Source organism: Acomys minous (assembly GCF_964271855.1).
Source record: "Acomys minous genome assembly, chromosome: 3".
Classification (NCBI taxonomy): Eukaryota; Metazoa; Chordata; class Mammalia; order Rodentia; family Muridae; genus Acomys; species Acomys minous.
This window is the reverse complement of record NC_140485.1, coordinates 143,112,529-143,131,375: the sequence shown is the minus strand read 5'-3', so window position 1 is coordinate 143,131,375 and position 18,847 is coordinate 143,112,529. Positions and strand designations below refer to the sequence as shown.

At 51.2% G+C, this 18,847-nt stretch overlaps 1 protein-coding gene across 3 annotated transcripts in view; it reads right to left on the bottom strand.

Moving 5' to 3' along the window:
* RPS6KA2 (ribosomal protein S6 kinase A2) overlaps positions 1 to 18,847 on the bottom strand; it is a 376,214-nt gene that overhangs the window by 61,868 nt on the left and 295,499 nt on the right. For all 3 annotated transcript variants that reach the window (XM_084776488.1, XM_084776490.1, XM_084776489.1), the window contains 3 exons: positions 18,173 to 18,254; positions 6,141 to 6,221; positions 1,988 to 2,067 (listed from right to left, as the gene is read on the bottom strand). In XM_084776488.1, coding sequence (XP_084632614.1) covers positions 1,988 to 2,067; positions 6,141 to 6,221; positions 18,173 to 18,254 — 243 coding nt within the window. The remainder of the gene's footprint in view (positions 1 to 1,987; positions 2,068 to 6,140; positions 6,222 to 18,172; positions 18,255 to 18,847) is intronic.

The following is an 18,847-nucleotide window of genomic DNA, read 5'->3' as shown; positions in this document are numbered from 1 at the left end:
GTGCTGATGTGCGAACTGACACCACGCTCACCTGCCCTCTGCCCAGAGAGATGTGTTCCGCCAAGTGCCACGTGTTGGTGGGAGAAGGGCTGTGCCTGTTGTGCTGCACTCTAAGCTTTCAGGAGGTGGAACCTAAGCCAGCTAAAATATCGATCGGGACACTGTGGAGCCAGTGGCCTGGGGAACACTGGCCCACAGTGCTCTGTCCTGTCCTGTCCTGTCCTGTCCTTGCTTTTGCAGTCATATTAACTGGCCCTGTGATGTCATGATTCCGTACCCCAGGACTGGCAGAGAGTGCTGCTGAGCCACGCTTTTTAGATGGGCGGTGGAGATCCTAACTCAGACCACCATGCTTGCACAGGAAATACTTCCTTCCCAGGGCCGTCTCCCCAGGACCCGCGCAAATCACTCTCACGTTTACCATGAGACATTCATGTTGAAGAGACTGTTGTCCATATTTTCTCTGAATTCTCTTTGAAAGCAACACATAAAAAGGCCCATATGCAAACTGAATGTGGCCTAAGACCAGAGCTAAAATGAGATTTGGGACTGTGGTGAATGTCACCAGCTAAGTAGACAGGGCTCTCAGCTGCCAGTCAGGACCCCTCCCCTAGGTCCTGCAAAGTGTCAGCTGGTGCCCCTGGGAGTCAGCGCTGGACTCTGGACCCCCTCAGGGTTAGGGTCAGCCAGCACCCTTCCGCTCCCATTCCACTCCCCTTGTGTGACCAGGGCCACACGCTCTCCCTTCACCTGCTGTTTGTCTGGAGTTTTACGCAAGGCGCATGTAATGCAAACCTCGGAGGGTGGAGGGAAGGAGAGGGCAACTTGGAAACCACTGTCACAGGCAAATAAAAATACTCTGTTGGAGCCGGGCGGTGGTGGCGCACGCCTGTAATCCCAGCACTTGGGAGACAGAGGCAGGTGGATCTCTGTGAGTTCCAAGTCAGCATGATCTACAAAGGGAGTCTAGGACAGGCAGGGCTACATAGAGAAACTCTGTCTCGAAAAGGAGGGGGGGGGGCTTCTGTTGAAAAGATCTGAGGAGCCTTTCACGAGCATGCCGCCCTACCTCTTAGTCTGTCTTGAGCCTCACAGAATCATTCAAATGAGAAGCATTCAAATGCTATTGCCATAGGCAGAATTCTGAGTTTTCCCACCCCACAAAGTTAGCTCAGTGCTAGCTCAAGTCACGAGGGACACAGAACCTCCAGAGAGTTCTTATTGGAAGGGTTGGTACTTAAACTCCGGGGCTAGAAGCTAGTGAGGCTCAGTCCACAAGCAAAGACCCGATAAGATGTTCCTAAACACAGACACACAGGGACCACCATGCAGGTGAGAGGTCCACACGCTTCTGACTGTGCCTTCCCAGGATGGGGAGGGAGACGCCATCAAATACGGTCATACCCGAACATCACCACGAACTGTGTTTCACCTATCCTACCTGGGGCAGGGGGCAGTGCTTCCAGGGTGAGTCATCCGAAGCCCTGGAGGTGTCTGTTTATAAGGCCTTCTAAGCATGAACTGTGTGCTGCTGCAGCTGTGCAGACTGTACTCTGTAGCTTAGGTTGAGAGTGAAGTCAAAATCCTGCCTCATTTTTCTGCACGCTGGGTTATAGGTGTGTGTGTAACCATGGCTAGTTTTGTACAAGTTTTCATTTTTTGTTTTTGGTTTTTCAAGACAGGGTTTCTCAGTGTAACAATGCTGGCTGTCCTGGAGTTGCTTTGTAGACCGAACTCACAGAGGCCTCTGCCTCCCTAGCGCTGGGATTGAAGGCGTGCACCACCATGGCCAGCTTAATGAGAGTTTAAGACATCACATATCATATACTTCTCACCACACATACCAAGTATCACACACTACATTTCACATACTACCTATCACACATGAGCTGTTCACATCACACATGGTATCCGCACATGCCCATCCCCCTTAGAGCTCTCCCTGTCTCCCTAGACAGAACGCCCCATGGGTTAGGAGCTCGCCTACCTCTTTGGAAAGCCTGGTGAAGAGGTCCCCTCCACGCAGAAAGTCCAGGATCAGGTAGAGCTTGCCTTCAGTCTGAAAGGCTGTGGGAGGAGATGCAGTTGAGCACTTCATCAGCAAACACTGCTCCCTCTGACCACAGAATCTGCTCTTCCCAAAGCCCAGGTTCTCTTTGGTTCAAACAAGGCCTTTAATCTGTAAAGCCCTCGCTCACTCAGACAGGTATACCTGACCGGCTGGAGGTCAGGTGGCCGGGCACAGAGTCCAGGAGGAGGAGGATGCTACACCACATGACTCAAATACTGTCAGTGTGCCTTTCTGTTGGAGCCTTGGAACTTTTTCCTTCTCCTTCTCCTCCACCTTTATCCTTTTAATCACACAGGGACTGGAAGGTTTGGGGGTGGGGGGTGGCAGGGGAGGAAAGTCCGTGTTCAAGCTCCTGTTCCTGACTGGTGTTATTAATTAGGCTTCAGCCACATTTGGGTCTTCCAGGAAGACAATTTGCTATAACACTTGGCGATGGAAGATGGTTGTGGTAAGCAGGAGGTACGTTTCTGTTTCCTCCTGTGTTAGTGCACTCCTATACGCAGGGCACAAGAGGACCACTGTGGACCTTCTGTTCCTAGAAGTGTTCATGACTGCTTTGCCTGTTGTCTATATGGCGAAAGGGAGCTCACGCTCCATGTGAATCTACTGGTAATGACTCAGACCACAGTCTATACGTCTCATATCCAGGGCTTAAAAGGGCACACCTTAGACCGAGGGACTCACTGATCACAGAGGGACATGGAGAGAAGAGGAACATTACTACCACTGTGATAGTCAGCCCAATGTCAGGAGACTCTGTCAGCGCTGGTGGCCAGGTCAATGTCAGGAGAGTCTGTCAGCATTGGTGGCCAGGTCAATGTCAGGGAGACTCTGTCAGCACTGGTGGCCAGGTCAATGTCAGGGAGACTCTGTCAGCACTGGTGGCCAGGTCAATGTCAGGAGAGTCTGTCAGCACTGGTGGCCAGGTCAATGTCAGGAGAGTCTGTCAGCATTGGTGGCCAGGTCAATGTCAGGGAGACTCTGTTAGCACTGGTGGCCAGGTCAATGTCAGGGAGACTCTGTCAGCACTGGTGGCCAGGTCAATGTCAGGGAGACTCTGTCAGCACTGGTGGCCAGGTCAATGTCAGGAGACTCTGTCAGCACTGGTGGCCAGGTCAATGTCAGGGAGACTCTGTCAGCACTGGTGGCCAGGTCAATGTCAGGGAGACTCTGTCAGCACTGGTGGCCAGGTCAATGTCAGGAGACTCTGTCAGCACTGGTGGCCAGGTCAATGTCAGGGAGACTCTGTCAGCACTGGTGGCCAGGTCAATGTCAGGAGACTCTGTCAGCACTGGTGGCCAGGTCAATGTCAGGAGACTCTGTCAGCACTGGTGGCCAGGTCAATGTCAGGAGACTCTGTCAGCATTGGTGGCCAGGTCAATGTCAGGAGACTCTGTCAGCACTGGTGGCCAGGTCAATGTCAGGGAGAGTCTGTCAGCACTGGTGGCCAGGTCAATGTCAGGAGACTCTGTCAGCACTGGTGGCCAGGTCAATGTCAGGGAGAGTCTGTCAGCACTGGTGGCCAGGTCAATGTCAGGGAGACTCTGTCAGCACTGGTGGCCAGGTCAATGTCAGGAGAGTCTGTCAGCATTGGTGGCCAGGTCAATGTCAGGGAGACTCTGTCAGCACTGGTGGCCAGGTCAATGTCAGGAGAGTCTGTCAGCATTGGTGGCCAGGTCAATGTCAGGGAGACTCTGTCAGCACTGGTGGCCAGGTCAATGTCAGGAGACTCTGTCAGCGCTGGTGGCCAGGTCAATGTCAGGAGAGTCTGTCAGCATTGGTGGCCAGGTCAATGTCAGGGAGACTCTGTCAGCACTGGTGGCCAGGTCAATGTCAGGGAGACTCTGTCAGCACTGGTGGCCAGGTCAATGTCAGGAGAGTCTGTCAGCACTGGTGGCCAGGTCAATGTCAGGAGAGTCTGTCAGCATTGGTGGCCAGGTCAATGTCAGGGAGACTCTGTCAGCACTGGTGGCCAGGTCAATGTCAGGGAGACTCTGTCAGCACTGGTGGCCAGGTCAATGTCAGGGAGACTCTGTCAGCACTGGTGGCCAGGTCAATGTCAGGGAGACTCTGTCAGCACTGGTGGCCAGGTCAATGTCAGGGAGACTCTGTCAGCACTGGTGGCCAGGTCAATGTCAGGGAGACTCTGTCAGCACTGGTGGCCAGGTCAATGTCAGGAGACTCTGTCAGCACTGGTGGCCAGGTCAATGTCAGGGAGAGTCTGTCAGCACTGGTGGCCAGGTCAATGTCAGGAGACTCTGTCAGCACTGGTGGCCAGGTCAATGTCAGGAGAGTCTGTCAGCATTGGTGGCCAGGTCAATGTCAGGGAGACTCTGTCAGCACTGGTGGCCAGGTCAATGTCAGGAGAGTCTGTCAGCATTGGTGGCCAGGTCAATGTCAGGGAGACTCTGTCAGCACTGGTGGCCAGGTCAATGTCAGGAGAGTCTGTCAGCACTGGTGGCCAGGTCAATGTCAGGAGAGTCTGTCAGCATTGGTGGCCAGGTCAATGTCAGGGAGACTCTGTCAGCACTGGTGGCCAGGTCAATGTCAGGGAGATTCTGTCAGCATTGGTGGCCAGGTCAATGTCAGGAGACTCTGTCAGCACTGGTGGCCAGGTCAATGTCAGGGAGACTCTGTCAGCACTGGTGGCCAGGTCAATGTCAAAAGGGTCAACAACATCAACATGATCTTGACAATAGTCAGGCCAACATCAGTAAGCAACAGTTTTTATATACAGGGTACCAGGCCAAAGGGTCTTGTTATTATCTTGTTAATAAAGCTTGTATTGAGAAAGCTTTCACTTTATAAAAGTTCTAGGACCATTTATTATAAATGCTGGCATTGAGAGCCATGGCCCCTAACTTGGAGCCCCTTACTTGGGGCTATGTGTACTGCAGTGTCTGCAGTGTGGGTCTCGATGGGCAGTGGGAAACAGAAGTGATGCAGAATATCTGTTTGAAAGTCTGCACAAGACACCCAGTTCTTAACATCCTCATAAAACCAGGTGACTCTAGTGCTTTTTTGGTGGCATTGGGGTCATAGACCACACTGGAACTGGATGACATTGAGAAGTTTGGCATGGCCCCTTGCATAGGGATTACATGCAAATCTGAGGAGTGTTGTTTTCTGTTTTTGTTTTTGTTTTTAATAAAAAGACAATCAGGTTAAAAAAAAAAAGAAAAGAAAAGAAGAGAAAGAAAGACAGACAGACAGACTTCTGACAGTGACTCCAGACCTGCAGAAGCTGGGACAGGACAGGAAAGGGAGAGAGCCACCTGGCCTTAGAGCTGCCCATCGAGGGAGAGGCTCTGACACAGCTGCTGTGCCTGGAAGGTCAGGGTCCCACCTGGCCCTTTAGCTGAGGGAGGCTACACTGCATGACTCAAGGCAGCCTGAACTATTCTCTTGGTCTCTGGACGTCTCCACCCCCGGCACATCTGTGCCATTGCTTCCTGATCATAGGAGTCTCTGGTTTTGTGTGGCTCTCTTCCATCGTCTAATCACACGAGTGTGCTAACAAGACAAGTGTGCAGTGCGGGGTATGACTGAGCAGCCATCAACTTACGGATTCCGCCTCCTGCTTCTCTGATGAGATGCGAAGGCAGAGAACTGTATTGTGCAGAGCGGTAGGTGTGTGTGGCCTCTGAAGAAGGTGATGCTCTGAGCCTCAAGGGACAGAAATAATAGCCTTCCCTGAGTGGCTACCCACTCTTCCCTTTCTTCACTCCTTTGGGAGGCAGAGGCTGGTGACTGACACACTTCATGCTGAGCGCCCCTGGGAATGTCAACATGTCTCACCCTAACCTAGGCCAGGAGCTTAGCTATGGTAATGTTTCAGTGACAGGCAGACCCACCTCACACTGTGGGATGAAGACAGAGCATCTTGTTCTTTCAGGAAAAACAAATAGGAAAGAGAGAGAAGATTGGGGATTTAAGAGAACTTTGTCTCCAAGACAGGATTCTGGCATACTGAGAATCTCCTTTTGGACTAATTATTGTTTTCAGTTTTCTCTGACCACAGGCAACAGCCTAAGACCTCCTCAAGTCACATGGCACTTGCTGCACTTACCGTAATGCAACTTGACGATGAAAGGGTGATTCACTTCGGCCAGGATGTCTCTCTCCATCTTGGATCTGACCCGGTCGCGCACTGCACAACAAAATCAAAAGGCTTTCAGAGCGTGGGCGGAGAGTTCGAGACACACAGCAGCAGACAAGCCAGCTCACAGCCATGCACAGAGGGAAAATCCAGAGCAGTGAGCTGGCCATGCTCCTCTTACACGCTCCCCCTACACAAGGTCCGAGGAGTGTGCACATTCTGACACACTGGCCTCCTTGGTGCTGGCTCTTTTTCTTTGACCAGAAACAAGAAAATATACTGTAGACACATGACACTTTCCTTGTAGAATCTTCTCGTGTGCCTTAAGAATAAGGACCGTTTCTCACTGACTACAGTGGCCCCTCATCCTGCAGTGTCTCTGGCCTTCGTCCCACACTTAGTGCCCCTCCTTTCCGCAGCCTTGGGCCTGTCAACGTTTTTTGTTTGTTTGGTGTGTGTGCATGTGTGTTGGTGACTATCTCACTGCGTTTATTTTGTCTCATTTCTTCCTCCTGCCCTTTGACTTTTTGGTAAGTCCAGGTCAGCTTTCTTGTAGAATGGTCTATGTCACGGTGTGTGTGACTGGAGCCCAGCTGCTTCCTCTCACTCATATTTCTCATGAATGGAGCTCAGGTTTGGGGTCTCTGTGGGGCTGTGGCTAGACGCCTGTAGTGAGCAGGTGTGAGCAGGTGATGCCTCTACCTTAACCTCCTGGGGTTGAGTGAGTGAGTGGAGGTGGTGCCGAGGACTCAGCTCTCCAGTATCAAGATCTGTCATCCCTCTTGTAGGGGAGAGCAACTGAGGGAGTGGCAGTCTGGCACACTGTGAGTGACCTATGGATTTCTTAACTTTTATTCAGTGGCGTGAGCATCCCCATAGGGGTCCTTGCTGACCCATTTCAGGTTACAAAACAGTACTCTTTTTTCCATTTCTGATGCAAGGGGAGTAAGAAGACAACTCTTCCTCTCTCCATCAGGATGTCTTTGGACCTCAGAGGTAGGTAGGTGGATAGGGTGGTAGGCGAATGTGTGTGTATGCATGTGCATGTGTGTGCATGAGTGTGAGTGAGTATGCATGAGTGTGTATGTGTGTATTACAACATTATTTTAGTGAGCATACTGTGTCAAGTTCAGTCATCTGGAATACAGACATACATTAGTTTTGAGGCAAACAAATGAATCTCAGAAGAGTCTGACGGCTGCCGGAGAGTGAGAACAACGCTCAGCCTCACAGGCTGACTGGGATGCCCAGGAGGCCTCACATGACCTTTCTGAGCAACAGCTGCACATATAGAATGCCCATAGTGACACGTACGTTGTATCACATTGCTCATCACTATTCAGAATGGTAATATACACTCTCAAAGTGTTACTAAGGAAATCCTCCCCAAGGATGGCGCAATGATAATAAAGCGGAATACGACTGGTGGTATAGTGTGGATGTGGGGAAACGAACTCGTGTGTGATGGGAGAACTGCAACATGTGCAGCTGCTGTGGAGCAGCTAAGCACAGAGTCCATGTAACCCAGCAGCCCTTTCTAGGTAGCAATCCAAAAGAACTGATCGCATTGCCTTGGACATTTGTACAGCCATGCTCACATCAGCGCTCAACAGCAATGGGTGAAGGCAAACCACATCCATCAAGAGAATAGACAAAATGTGATGCGCACGTGGCCAATGAGATGAGCACGTGGCCAATGAGATGAGCACGTGGCCAATGGGATGTGCACGTGGCCAATGGGATGTGCATGTGGCCAATGTGATGAGCACGTGGCCAATGTGATGAGCACGTGGCCAATGTGATGTGCACGTGGCCAATGTGATGAGCACGTGGCCAATGTGATGTGCACGTGGCCAATGTGATGAGCACGTGGCCAATGGGATGTGCACGTGGCCAATGGGATGAGCACGTGGCCAATGGGATGTGCACATGGCCAATGTGATGAGCACGTGGCCAATGTGATGAGCACGTGGCCAATGAGATGTGCACGTGGCCAATTTGATGAGCACGTGGCCAATGTGATATGCACGTGGCCAATGTGATAAGCACATGGCCAATGCGATGTGCACATGGCCAATGAGATGAGCACATGGTGTGCACACCAAGCAGAGCAGTGCTCTGCCCTAAGGAGAACAGCCATTCTGACATGAGCCACACACAGATTAATCTTGGAGGCATTATGCTGAGTGAACTGGGCCTGGATGTGAAGGACAATTGTTCACGATTCTACTTGTTAAGGACTTAAAATAGGCAAGTTCTCATAGTCAGCGGGTAGAGTAGCCAGTACTGGGGGCTGGAGGGATGGAGAACAGGAAGTTGCTGTCTAGTGGGTCAGAGCTTCTGCTATGGTGATGAAGGGTGTGGGTGTAATGTTGGTGGTACTTTCATGGTACAGTGAATCTCCTGAAAATTGCTAAAACAATGACTGATATGCTCGGCACAGTTCAAGAGACAGCAGTCTTTCCTCACGCCTTGGTTCCAGCGACAGTCACCTCTGCTTTGCTCTACTGACTCTTATTCAGCCTTTGCGTCAAGGTGCTCGAGCCTCCTGGGGTCCACCCTCGCACCAGTGCTGGCAGACACCTGACCTCATGTCCTGTGTGTGTTGAGCAGTGGCCAGTGGTAGCTGCAGAGCTGGCTGCCTGGCATCCGCCCTGGCCCTGTCAGGGTCAGTGTTACTGCTGCGGGCTGCTTGGGTGAACGCCTCCAACCCTATCACAGGCAGCAGATGAAGTCCCAGATTGCACACATGAGCCATCAGCTTGGGTCCAAGGGCCTCCACTGTCCCTTGTGGTGGCCTTCCTCTCATGGTACTTTGAGATCTGATAGGCCTGTCTCTTCTTCTCCTGGCCCATTGCTCTGCTTGTCACATGTGTCACTGCAGCAGTCTTCGACATCCCTTAGAGGGTAAAGTGAACAGGCATCCAAGAGGCAGCAGAGCGACGGCTGTGGGAACTCTAGAATCTGCTTCTAATGTCCCACACAGCTCTATGCTCTAAGCATATACAGATTCACCCCGAAGCTAAGAGTGACAGGCTGTATTGTAACCTCATGGCCAGAAGACCCTGGAGGTTCTGCCTGTTGTTTCATAGAAGAGAAAGCAGGTCAAAGGCAGCTCGCCGAGAGAGAAGGCCTCCTGCATCTCTTTGCTGAGTGCACCCTCACCTTGCTAGAGATTGGACACTGCCATTGTAGTGACAGCACAGAGGTCAAAGGGCTCATGAGGAGAAAAGAGACCTGAGCAGTCTGGGTGGAAGAGGCTGAGTGAGTAGGGGTTCGGAACGGCAACTACAACCTAAGCAACCCAAGAGGAGTGCCTGCGCCCAAAGTAAAGATGGTTGCTAAGATGAACATATCTTCCCATCCTGGCCACATCTTTGTCACAGAGTAGTGACCTTATCTGGGATCCCGCTCAGAAGGTCTGCACAAGGATCTTCCTACCATCTTCCTGCTGCTGAGTTAATACTGAAGTGGCCTACAGTCTGGAGTTTTGTCAGGGAGGGTTTTGTTTGTTTGTTTCTTATGACAATCAACCAGGAAGGGCCATGCGGTGGTGGACTTTGGGGCAGTGCAGACAGGAGAGTAGGCGTGGGCTTGGGTCTTCCTGGGCCTTTTGTAGGTAGGATGGCTGAGTGGTGAAGCTGGATTCCTCCCCCCTGGTCACGAGTCTTTGTCCCTCCCACCTCCTCCCAGCCTCCTCCTGTTCCAGCTCCATTTCTCTGCACACTCTGTGCTAGCAGGTAGCACACAACGCTGAAGCCTTCTACACGTAAGAGGCTAGCAGAGAGATACCCAGAAGAGAGATGCTGTGGGGGCTGGCCGTGGGAAGCCTGAGTCAGGAGGCTGCAGAGAGGCACTGCACGCGTGCTGAGCAGCCTGGGTGCTGCACAGAGAGGCTGTAGTGGGCAGGACCAGCCAGCACTGACACGAAGTGCAGGAAGGAGGCAAGGCTTACATGTGGCACAGAGCCTTGGCTGCACCTGATTGAGATGCCTGTGGGAACTATAACAGCAGAGGAGAATGTGAGAGGCTGCGTACACAGTCCCAGAGAGACTGAGCTAGCACGAGGAGGCAGACCAGAGAACTGAGACCATTCTGGTCCCACAATAAGTGTGTGCTCCTTGGAGCTCCTCTGGCCTTGATTTTGAGGAAGCCATAGGGTCATCAAGAGGAGGCCACCTGCAGGCACTCAGGTGATATGCCGAGGCCACGCAGTGGCTGGCAGGAGGCTGGGTTCCAGCTTTGCTGTCAGTGCAGGAATAAAGTGCCCATCCCACACAGGGGTGCAGAGAATGAAGAGAGGCCGTTGGGGACGTAGGTACAGGGTCCCACTGTCCTGTGCCAGGATTTAGAGAGCACACACCTCATTGTGGAGGGCAGCATGGAAGGTAGTGGGAGATAGAGAACAATCCAGAAGCATGAAGGAAGCACACTGGCCCACACTGGACAGTCCCAGACCATCCAACAGGGTGAGGGCAAAGGAGCTCCACACACATGTGAGGGCGATGAGGGTCATGCCTTTGGGGTAACTTTTCTAAGTTTCGGTACTTTCATTTTCTATGAAGTCCAGGGTGGACTTGATCTGACGCTCTTCTCCTGCTTTCAAAGCTCCGCCTCTTTTTGTTTTTTCAATTAAAAATTTTTACCCACCCTTCTCTTGGAGAAATGCCCTATTTCAACACGGATAAAAGCAAGGCTCTCGCTTAAGGCAGGCTTGCCGGCCCCCCTTCAGGTGCCCTGGAGACTTCACACTGGGGCTCCGCCCTGACCAGGGCTCCCAGGAGATAACCAATAATGGCAGGTGAATAGGAGGGAGAAGTTCCTCCACCTCCTCGGCCGCAGGAACACAGATCTGGACTACAGCAGGCAGGGAGGTGGAAGAGTCCGGGGAGGTGGTAAAAAACAAACTGCAACCTGCCTGTTCAGTGGGAAGCACAGCTGATGGCAGCTAATAAAGGTTGGGGTTGGGTTGTGGGTTGGGGGTTGGGCGTGGGGAGTGGGGGTGGGGTGGGGTGGGGAGTGGGGAGAAAGGTATTTTCTCAAAATGAAAGACATGGGAGGAAACACTAGTCATGAATAACAGGCCCTGAATCTCAGCAACCCAGATCAAGACCTTCAAAAAGACAGCCTCTCATTTCTGCATCCAGGAGCTCAGGGGCAGCTACTGTGGACCCGGGAGGCCCTCTACCTGCTCAATGAGGGCTGATTTCCTGTTGACCTCAGTAGCGCCTGTCCCCTGTGTGCCAGTGGAACACACACTTGCTCTCACCCCTCTATGCCTCTTCCCTATGGGAAAGTTTCTATGCCATCCACCCGGCCCCACCCCTATGGCCCATGAAATATGGCCTGGTGAAACAGGGTGGCAAGGAAAGGGGACGATTTCTCCACCATCCCACCATGGTCTTGAATCTCATTTCCATGATCCAAAAACCCTTTAAAATGCATGCATGCCCTGAGCTCACTCAGCCTGAACAAAGAACACTGTTCAGCCACCTGTCTCCCAGAGGAAGAAGGCAGTCTCCAGCATATGAAGGTTTAATTTGTGATGGAAAATGGTCTCTGAGCATCAGAGTTCCCAGACTTTTGGGAGTCAAACCTTTGCAGATAATTACCCGCCGCCTGAAGAGAAGAGAGGAACCCACCGATACTCAGGGGGGCCCTGGGCTGCATGATTCCCAAGACCTGCCTCTTTTGTGTCTGCACAGTGAACTGTGCCAATGACGTGATGGTTGGAGGCCCTCTTTAGGGTCACACTGTGTAGATGCTGAAGACACTGGGGAGTGACAGGATCCCGCCCTCACCATCACATGTCTGCAGGTCAAGAAGAGCAATTCTGCCAACGACAAACAAGATGGACTCCAAACTACACAGGCAGGAGGCTCAACAAGAAAGCAGAGCCTTCCGAAGAGAGGGTGTTTGCTACATGAGAACAGGGCGGCTCAGACAGCAGAAGGCTTACGAGGGGGCCATTCTCACTCTACTCTTCACCAGAGACAACTCACTGGGAAAACCCCTGACAGAGTGAAGGTCTTGAGCACAGGTAAGCAGGTGGCTTCCTGGTGAGGAGGTGGGAGGGGGAGACTGCTGGGAGCCCTGCCTCTACTGCCTCTGCACAGTGTGGCTTGGGGGCACTTAGCTGCACAGCCCTCAGTCCCCTCATTTGTGAAGTGGTATTACTCACTCTCGAACTGAAAAGGGGGAACCTAGAACTTGTGTTTGGAGTGTGCCTCACGTAGCCTCTGCCTCCCAGGAATCTGGAACCACCCAAACAGGAACCAAATGGCATAAATGAGTTAGCTTAGAGATGCAATCTGTTCAGGCGCAGGCAGCCACTGACGCTGACTTTCTCAATGAGTCAATGTTTTTAACGAGGCACCTCAGCAAAGACAGAAACAAATACAAAATGCTGAAAATACCATTCTGGGGGCTGGAGCCAGAGAGCGAGTGTCGGGACAACTCCAGCTGGGGACTGTTTCAAGACACTGCGATCAATACAAGTGCCATCAATACAGGCCTGTGCTGGCCCCCAGAACAACCAGCAGGCACATCTACCTCTGGAGCTATGTGTCAGCGCCACAGCAGGAGAGTGGTAAGAAACAGGCTCCGCCTACCACACCCTGCTTATGTCCTTTCCCGCTTCCTAAGCATGTCCGTGCTTCCCGAAGACCCACGCCTCAGCCACCAAGAGTCACACCTGGCATTGCAGAGGCTGCCCACGGGCCTCATGGCTCTGTGTAGAGAGCTGGCCGAGGGACCTGTTCTCCTTTACAGTCAGCAAAGCACACTTCCCTTCTGAAAAGAGGATGTAATGCCACTTTCAGGGTGAGAACACAGACTTCCAGGGAAATAACTACAAGTTAGGTCCCAAACACAGGTAACAAACACTGCCAAATTAGCCCTGCAAAGAAACACCACAGGCTGGCAATTCCTTCCACAGTGGAGAGATGGCTGCAGGCACAGGATTTCTGCACTGCCTGCGGTACCAGTCCTTGCCACGCCATTATCACACCCATTATCCGCTTACGGGCGTTCACGGAGGGCGCACAGCTGACAAAGGTGGCATTCTCCCTAAGCAGATGGCAGGCCCGGCTCTGCACAACAGACTGAAGCGTGCCTGAGTGTCCCTGGCCCATCTCCAGACCAGTTGATTCCCATGGAGAAAAAGAGCAGAGAGTGACTTCCACACTAACTCTGCTGGAGGAGGGCACCTATTAGCCACGGCCCTGTCTTAGCTCAGAGGGCCGGGCCAGGAGAGGCTCCCCAGGTGACACAGCCAGTGGAGTCTAGAGCTGGCTGTGGCTCCAAGCCCAGTTCCCTACTCTGAGCTGTGTACTAAGGAATGTCCACACGGGCAATGAAGAGAGACAGGAGGGAAATTTAAGGTCCCCAGGCTCAGCCTTTCCATGAAGTCCCATGAGCTACTAGAAGACCACTGTCCCACTCAATACAGGACACCTCTTGTGGCTGGTCACAGTGCCCATTTACCAGCTCATGAACTGCACAGGAAGAGATCAGATTCACCTAATATTGGGGCTCATGCTTGGAAACATGTTTCTGGGCAGAATGTTCACTCAGTCAAAACTCCTCCATCACTAAGTGTGACGTCCCTATATTTAAAACACACAATATGAAGGTATTGCCAACGGTTAGTTTATACTGTCACAAAACTTTGCCAAGTTCAAGAATGCAAGAGACTGTGTAAAGGCCCTTAGTGGCACCACGCTGTCATGGAATGGGGGGCGGTGGAACTGGGAAGATGGGGGCGGGGGGACCTTAGCTGGGGCGGCGAGCAGGAGCACACACCTGCTGGCTCTGTTCTCTTCCAGCTATGGCGCAGTTGGCATCCTTTTAGAAACTGCTTGTCACTTTTGTAATGAAAGGAGGGGGCTGTGCCTGACACTCTAAACTTGAAGGTAAAATAGAGCTGTGAGAACTGTTGTACTCCTCGTCATGTCCCGAGGACTCCCGCTGACAACAGTCCTCCCTCCTGCACACAGGGCTGTCACCGTCACTGTCACCACACTGTGGAAAAACAAGCTGAAGCCCCTCCCCCTTTTCATTCCTTCCTTTTCCAAAATGACTTCGCTATTCACCTGGACTCCAGTTCCCTCTGGCGACCATACTCTTAGGGGTCATGATTGGCAAGGGGAGGACACACCGTGGGTGTAACAGACACACCTTTTCTCTCCAGCACATTTCTCAAAATCAAACGGCCTGCAAGCTGGGGTTATGATGGAGAGGGGACAGACTGGGTATTTGAGAAACTCAGGGTAACAGGATCCAACAGAGGAGTTGAGAGCCCCTAGTGTGCCTCTCTTCCCAGTTGGGAGGGAGAAGCCCACATGGGAGGGTGGGGCAAGCCCAGTGGGAGCACACAGGGCAAGGGGCTGTCTCTGTGTCTAAACACTGCAGTATTACATCTTGTGGCCATCTCTCTCTCTCTCTCTCTCTCTCTCTCTCTCTCTCTCTCTCTCTCTCTCTCTCACACACACACACACACACACACACACACACACACACACACACACAGCTCTGTGAGGCTTCTCCATTTTCTCTTAAGAAAGAGACCCAATTGGATTTCTGGGAGAAAAATCTATCCATTCCTTAGTGATGCTCCATTATAGAAAGCTAAAGTAGCAGGGCTGGAGAGATGGCTCAGTGGTTAAGAGTGCCGCCTGCTCTTCCAAAGGTCCTGAGTTCAATTCCCAGCAACCACATGGTGGCTCACAACCATCTATAATGGGATCTGATGCCCCCTTCTGGTGTGCAGATATACATGCAGGCAAAACACTGTATACATAATAATAAATAAATACATATATTTTTTAAAAAAAGAAAGCTGAAATAGTGTGGAATGTAAAATAATGCTTGGTTTTTAGCTTGAAGGAGCACAGGAGATGGGAACATTTTTCCAATCCTTTTCCCCATATGGCTCATTTTCACAATATGTAAGTGACTGCACGTAGCCAAACATACTGTCCTAGAGTATTTGTTTCCTAAAAATCATAAGACACCTGATATGAGGGGTTTTGTTGTTGAAATACAATTTATGGAGAAGAAAATAAAAGTCTGTAATTTGGTAACTAGACAGAGTTGTTCACATGCCCACATTTACTTGTGCTGGTGAAGATATGAGTATGTATGTTTGTAAATGTGTGTTTGTGTATTTGTGAGTGTATGTGAGCGTGTACGTGTACGTGTGTCTGTGTACATGTATGTGGGCATGTATGTGTATTTGTGTGTATGTATGTGGGTGTGTATGTGTATGTGTATTTGTGTGTATGTATATGGGTGTGTATGTATATGGGCGTGTATGTATATGTGTTTGTGTGTATGTATGTGGGTGTGTATGTGAATGTGTGTTTGTGTGTATGTATGTGGGCGTGTATGTGTATGTGTATTTGTGCATATGTATGTGGGCATGTATGTGTATTTGTGTGTGTATGTGTGTGATTGACTGTGTGTGTACATGGGCTGCATGTGTATGTGATTGTCTATGTGTGAATGTGTGTATATATTTGTGTATATGTACATGTGTTGTGTTTGTGTACATTTGAGTGGATGTACATTTAACACAGGCTCGGGGCACTCAGTAAGATCATCTCGGAGATGTGATCTCTACTGCTGTGGTAAGACCAACAGGAACCAGGGAGGGAGAGGGTTAGCTGGCCTACCCGTCCAGAGCACAGTCCATCACAGAAGAGCAAGAACTCAGGGCAGGAACCTGGACGCAAGGGCTGATGCAGAGACCATGAACGAGTGCTGCCCACTGGTGTGCTTCCCACAGCTTGCTCTGCCTGTTTACTTATGCCACCCAGGACCACTTTCTCAGGGGTGGCGCCAACTCTAATGGGCTGGGCCCTCTCCTACATCACATAAAGAGAATGCCCCACAGACTTGCCTACAGACCAGTCTGACAGGGCGTTACCTCAACCGAGGCTCTCTCTCTTCAGGCTTCTCTAGCTTATGCCAAGTGTTCAGACTAGCTCGGTCAGCCTCCTCTCAACATCAGCCAACTGGAATCAGTAGCTGTGAACGTGTGTCAGCCATCTTCCCGTCAGCATGCCGGCCCCATGTTCATCCACAGGGTGCATCTACTCTCACTGGCATCTTCAGGAAGGAATGGCTCACAGTCAGAGGTATAGTCCACCATGGAAGGGGACACAGTTGTGACACAGCAGGAGGTAGCTGCTCGTGTTATGTTCACAGGTAGGGTGTAGAAAGTGATGGGCGTTAGTGCTCAGCTCTCCCTTTGTTTGTATGTTTGGTTGGGGTCAAACACACTCAGGACGGGTCTTCTCACCTCAGTTGAACCTCCGAAGAAACACCTTTATAGATTCACCAAGATATGTGTCTTCAGGGGACAGTGATGACGAGGCATGAACATCTCAGTGGACACTGGTGTTGCTGATGGCGCTGCTCCACAGAGGACCAGCTGGGCCATAGGACAATGTGTTTTGTATCTGAAGAACGGCAGAAGCCGTTTACTCTGAGGACTTTCAAGTGACTCTGAACCAGTAGGGTTTTAATGTAATGTCTGTTTCTCTGGGACAGTCCTTAAGTTAAGAGTTTATCTTATTAAATGTTGGGATTTCTCATTTCTCAGGCAGAAAGAAAGAGCAATTCTTTAATGTTTTTGTGAAGACTTTTGCACTATTTTACTGTTCAGTTAACAGCCAGCTGAACAGCCACCACATCGTCCATAACCTGATGTTAGCTCGAAGAGAGACACTGCTGTGGAGCTGAATCATCTGTGGAGAGCCCCCTCCCAGGCTCTGCTCCTGTGTAGCTATGAGCCACTTGTCAGTGTTGACAGTGCCTTCCCTAGGCACCCTCAGATGACAGGCCTCTCTTCACAGGCTGGCAGAAGTGGTCAGAATTTGCATGTTCTGACCACTGGCCAACCTAATTTATCTCTTTTATGGACAATAACCACCCAGTCTAAAGTTAGGCCTTGGATCTCACATACATCTAAACCCTAGAGCCATCTCCCTGGAAAGAAAATTTCCATCCTGCATACTAAAATGTTCGCAATCTGTGGACACTTCGTCCGCGCAGTTATCGCCCTATATATAACTGGTCATATGCTGCTTGAAAACATGCACTTGATCTCCCCAGCTACATACCAAGTGAGTTGAGGGCACAGAATGACACATTCTTTGGGGTCTCTGCTGCTAAGGACAGTACATTACAAGACCTAAAAATTCAAGTGTCTTGTCGACATCTTTTGAATCTCACTGTATCCCAAGGGCCTAAGCATGCGCTCCATGCTCCTCCAGGGAAGCCCCAACTTGAGGCTCCACTTCTAAAAGGCCAGTGCACGTCACTGACAAGCCACTGTCATAATATGTCCATGCTGGTGTGTATCTTGTGTCCACGTCACTAACAAGCCACTGTCATAATATGCCCATGCTGGTGTGAATCTTGTGCTGGATGGCCTTGGCTCCTCCCCAGTGACAGGACAGAGGGGTGATCAGAACAGAGCAGGTCTGAGTCTGGGCTTGGGAGAGCCCTTGGATTAACTGCGCACACCTCACTGGGAAGAAGGGCACATCAGAGGCTGAAAGTCAGCAGTTTTCTGAGTGTCTAACCTCCAGTTACTGGGCAACAGGGAAGCATAACATATTTGCGAATCGCGTTTCCCGTGAAACTGAGCAATCCAGTGTGGCGGGTGGTGCTCGGCCTACTGTGGAGCCACAGTGGGAACAAATGGCTTCCTGCTGCTGCTCTTTTCCCACATGGCTCTCTGCTGCAGAACATATGCAGAATGCTACTTATGCACCAACTTCTCCTCTGAAAACCGGAGAGACTTGCAGGGGCAGTTACAATACCTGGGAAATGTTTGCAGCTTATTATCAGCCAGAGAGCAAGGCCCGGCACCCTCCTCTGAGAGCGGTTCCTGAAACCATGAAGACTAAGCAGGGTTCTATTTCCTCAAATTGCCCAGCTGACAACTATAGTGCCGCATCTCAGAAGCAACTGGCCCCTCCCAGGACTCTTACCTTTCAAGGTGGCTTTCTTCAGGACCTTCATGGCGTAGAGCTGACCAGCATCCGATCCTGTGACTTTCCTCACCAGGAACACCTGAGAAGCAGGAAACACACGGCTGTCTGTGGTGATTAGCTTTAACTGTCACCTGTGAGAGGCCAAGGGCCTGTGGGAGACCCTGCCCACTAAGGGTGGGGCACTCATAGGCAGGGGGCATTGCACTGTATGAGCGTGGAGCACCAGAGGGGAATATTAAGCTGGCAGGCTAGCAAGTGAGCAGCCTTTGAGCATCTATTCCCCTGCGCTCTTTACCCCGTGCCAGCCCTGCAGAACTGGGCCATGGACCTGCAAGCTAGAGAAGCCTTTCCCCTATGAGATGCTTCCATGAGTACGTTCTCAAAGCAGCCGACGTGAAACAGAGGGGCTACGAAGGATGTGCCAGTCATGGGTCCAGCACTAAGGCTGCCCGCACATGCTCCATCTACCAGCTGCAGCTCCCAGATGGGAGACTCGCACAGAGCAGGTTGCACCAGATGTGCAGACACACTGGCTCTCCTCATTCGAACTCTCCTTACCCAGATCTGTCCTAGGGTTTCTATTCCATGATAAAAGCAAGTCCGGGAGGGAGGGGCTTATTTGGCCCACATGTCCACACTATAGTCCATCACTGAAGGAAGGCAGGGCAAGAA